The 4800-nt window shown below is 39.3% G+C and overlaps 1 protein-coding gene across 1 annotated transcript in view; it reads right to left on the bottom strand.

Moving 5' to 3' along the window:
* The window catches only part of kdm4c (lysine (K)-specific demethylase 4C), a 30433-nt gene that overhangs the window by 5836 nt on the left and 19797 nt on the right, over positions 1-4800 (bottom strand). Inside the window, exon 20 of the mRNA XM_020596974.1 lies at positions 49-243. Within this exon, the coding sequence (XP_020452630.1) occupies positions 49-243 (195 nt within the window). The remainder of the gene's footprint in view (positions 1-48; positions 244-4800) is intronic.

Genomic DNA, 4800 nt, shown 5'->3' with positions numbered 1-4800 from the left:
ACAGCTTGTTTCTTAACATCTGTAAAAATCACCAGTCCTATAACTTACAGCTGACGAACTCCGTGATTGATGTCTATGGCAGGTGACTGACACAACATACGGCCAATCATCAGGCTCCATGATTACTCCAGCAGCATGGGCACAGGTCACATGAAAGGAGGTGGGACACCGGCCACATGAACACTGGATACAAGCACCTGCATGTCGCTTCCCCGCGCAGCGGTTACGACAATAGATGCACTTCTGTAAACACATACAGTAGACCAGAGCAAGCCGTCAATACCAAACAGGGCAAGCTGGGTCCAAATTCTCTCTCTCTCTCTCTCTCTCTCTCTCTCCCCCATTTCCATACACTGTCTGTGGCGCTACCTCCCAAGTTCATTCTTTCATACTGAAGACAAATCTTTAAAAACTGGTCAAAATATTTTAAGGCCAACTAATTCTATTAATAGTTGGGCACGTTAGCGTTTACCAAACATGCACAAACAGCAGTAACTTGAGCATTTGGTGGTGACTATCTCCAGCTGCAGATTTATATATATTTGGTTCTCTAGTGAGTATTAACAGCAGCAGTACGGTGTATGTTGGACTGGGGTAAAATAAACTAAAGTACCCATATTCACTGTAATGAAGAACCATGTTACCCAGTTTAATGGTACTGCTCATTTATGTGCTTTAAATAGTTCTTGATAACAATGGAGCTCTGTGGCACTGAGGAATCATGTTTCATCTACACAGACTTGTTTGGTTCAGTTACAGTAAGTGTTCATTTTAGTGGTTGCATGGGATTTGTTGATAATGAGAAAGAAAGATATCACCATTATCCTTTTAGTAAATGCAATGTAGGTAGGCAAACTGACTCGATAAAAACTATGAGGATGCACAAACAACAAGAATGGACATTTTAGGTTTGTCATCAGTTCAAGGTCAAAACTGTCATGAACCTGGTCAGAGGACATTTTCTGAACAATATAATGGACAACAAATCAGGGAAACAGAGCTTTCATCCAATTCCAATATAACAATTTTGGTAAGTCTGATGAAAGCAACGGAGGTATAAACAAGAACAAAATTTTCCCAGTTACAAAATGGGTCACTGCTGCTTAGTTGTGAATGTAGTGCAAAGTAAAAAGATGCACAGTGCAGTGCACACACACACTACATTGTATAATATGTACAACTGCTAACTACATTAAAATTAACTGTCATTTAGTATTTTTACTGCATCGAAGGAAACCTGGCCTTGTTAATAGCATATCATTTGGAATAGGGCATAATATTTAATATAAGAATTTCCATTTGAGAAACCTCAAACATGGAGCAAAGCAAACAGAATGAAAGTGAAGTGAATCATTGCTCGGTTGTATAATGAACCTCATTATTATTTATGTGCTTGAGTCATATCTGTGAAATCTGCTCAGCACACTGTTATTGGATACGGTGGTGTAAACAACATGGATACAACACAATAAGATGACGAAACAGCAGGACGTAGGAATCTACAATGGTCTACAAAACATGGTATTTCACTGCTACAATACAAGAAAACCCTCAAATAAGACCAATCGCATGGCATCATCTGAGGGTTACACAACTAACTAGTGCTGCTATGTCTATGTGGTTCTGTTCAGTCCACGTCTGAGGTCTGGGAGCAGTACACAACTGAACATTGGAGGGCATACTACAACAGACATCCTACACAAACAGTGCTACACATCCATGCAAAAACACACTCACACCTATATTTTTTAAGTTCCATCATCTCCCCTCCTCCTCTACAAATTCTCTGCTCTCCTGCTAAAGCAAAAAAAATGACAGCCTCCCAACATAACCTTACTTGATCCCAGTTCCTCTTTTACCCAGTTTAAAAAAACTCACATATACTCTTTTTTTTTTGCCTTGCTTCTCTGCCATCTTCATCTTTACTGCGGTGCGATTTCACATCTCTATGAAGGTAATTTATTCATTAATCTAATTTTTTTAGAATCCATACTTAAAATATCCAAACCTGTTGATAGATAACGTATGTGTATACGAAAAAAAAAAAAAAAAAAAAAATAACTTCCCAGAGGATGCGTCTCAGCATCAAGTGAGCTCAAGCGGTTTGTATGAATTCTAAGTGGTCTATGGTCTTATACTTGTATAGTGCCATACTACACATTGACATGCACTCGGAATGCTTTACACTATTTCCCCATTTACCCATCCGTACCCACAAGCACTCACATTCACACACCGGTGATATCACCAGGGGCAACTAGGGGTTCAGTGTCTTGCTCAAGGACACTTCGACAGGTGAGAAGCCGGGAATCAAACTACCAACCCTCTGGTTAGGAGACAACCTGCTCCATCTCCTAAGCCACAGCTGCCCTGAATTCTAGCCTCTAAAAAAGGTCTGACATGGAAACTATCAATCACTATTTTACCATGTACACAGAAGAACAATGCATTTAGACAGCATATATGGGAGTACAAAGATGATAAAATATTTTAAACCCATAAGATGTTTTAATTCCCTAATAAACACACTACCAGTCCAAAGTTTTGACCCACTTTCCCATTGAATTGAATGGGAAATTGGGTTCAAATGTTTAAGAGGAAATGCTCATTGTAAATGGAAGAATAGTACTGCATTTCATAAGTGATTAAGAGGGTAGTGTTCAAATAAACATTTTAAGTCTCTATCCTCATCAGCTAAGCCTCTAAAATGCCCTTTTATTCATGTCTTTGAAAAATCAATAGCTGATCTAATTAGTAAACTTGGACTGCATTAACCTTTACAGTAGGCCTGGCCTTGCCATTATAATTATCTGCTTAGCCTACTTAATTCAGATATCAGTTGAGGACCAGGAGGTATTGTGCACAGCAAGTGAGTCCCCGAGATGTTCCCTTTTCTTTTTGCAAGTCAACCCAAAAAGCAAGGTAAATGCTTCATTTAAAATTGGTCATGAAAATCCTTAAATGTACCCTTTTTCCAAATGACAAAGATTCTCCTGCTTTGCAGCACCTCTTTCTCTGAACTGAAGGACTTTCACTCAGTGTTTTTCCTCGGCCTACATTTCCTGAAGCCTTTTCCTATACCTCCTCCATTGTGGACAGCACTGTGCTGATGAACTGTCCTGACTGTCTCGTTCACCTATTCAGGCCTACATGACAAGGTTTTGACTCGCATGTCACATACCCTGTGTGTAGATGAGAGGTACAAGTGTGTTTGTGGAAAATTATGATCCATCCACAATTACAGGCGGAAAAATGTTTATGAAAACATAAAACTGTGTCAATATGCCAACAGTTTTATGTTTAATGTGTGTGAGTGGAGCGTAAACCGCTTTTCCCCATGCCTGTGCATTTCCGCCTGTGTTGAGTCATGCATTAAGAACATTCCCACACTAAATTATGAATATGTATGCGTGTGCTGTGCAATAGTAAATTATGAATGCACTGGCTGCTGCACAATGCATTGGACTAAAGGCTTTAAAGAAAACGTGGCCCATGCAGCAAATATACAAAGCATGAGGTGTACAAAACAGAATGATCCATCCATAATCACTCAAGTGGTGTTGCCATAACAAAAATTATTTTTTGTACTGCTTTATGCATGAAGTGGTTTATTTACACAAACATGCTGTGCCCTATTTCGTGTTTTACCTCAACTCAGAATTTGCTTAAAAATAAATAAATACATAACAATGAACTGTAGCACAGGTCCATCTAAAGATTGGCTGCACATTATTCAGTGTTCCGCCCCGACACTGACTTTACTCGGGCGGGCCACCCAGGTAACTTGGTGGCCATCTAAGTACATCTTTTTTTTTATGACAGAACAATGCAATCTGCTACCGATTAACCACAGAAGAATTTCCCTTCGCCATTTCATCTGCGCAGAGTGCATTAATTCGTTCAGCTGGTCCGTGTCCCAATTTCTCTCTCTCTCACTCACACACTGAATGTCTGTGGCAGTGTCTGAACAGCTCCCCCACTCTGTGCTTGTTTTTAAACAGAGCTGTCAATTGTGATACAACTTTTCTACTAAGTTATGAGCAAGCTAGTAAGGCTGGCTAAAATAATGTTGGAATACAGCTGTTGTTGAGATTGGCAGGCTATACTATAGCATGGATGTATATAGACTGCTCTGTGGATAATGTTAACAATAATTCTTAAACTCTGACGCTGAACATTTGCTCTCTCCACCCAGGGGAATAATGAAAACCACACATGGGAAAGCTGATCAGTCTTACCAATGTCATTAGTTATCTTATTAATTAGTTTTGAATATTTTGGGGCTTCACCTAGAGAGGGTCAGGAAAAGAGCTGAAGAGGAGGAGAGGAGGAGGACAGCAGCAAGCTCAGAGGCACTAAGAGTATTAGTGTTTTAAAAAAGTATAATAATGATAAAGCCTAGCTTAGCCCAGCCCCCCGCCCCACCCCCCCCCCCCAGTGAGTAACATCACAAGTAGAATCTAATTCTGTGGGGAAAACACTGCATTAATTAGAAAAGCTGCCAGCAGACAATAAAAACTTTGTGCCATCACGTAATATGAAATTGTTGTCATAGACATCTTCACTTCAAATACACATTCACAAGGGAATAAATATACAATAATCTATATACTTCTGCATAATTTGCCAAGATTCCTTCACCTAGATTGTTAGAGAAAGTGGCACTGTATCAAACTTGGTCAGATAGAATGAGGTTTAGAAAGGTCACCTTGGTCTTAAAAATTATACCAGGAAGTTTTTACCATTTTCTGACATTTTAAAGACTAAACAAATAACTGATTATTCAGAAATATAACTGAC

This window comes from Monopterus albus, unplaced genomic scaffold (assembly GCF_001952655.1).
Source record: "Monopterus albus unplaced genomic scaffold, M_albus_1.0 scaffold32.1, whole genome shotgun sequence".
Lineage (NCBI taxonomy): Eukaryota > Metazoa > Chordata > Actinopteri > Synbranchiformes > Synbranchidae > Monopterus > Monopterus albus.
Note: the sequence above shows the minus strand (reverse complement) of the source record. Positions and strands in the feature narration are given on the sequence as shown.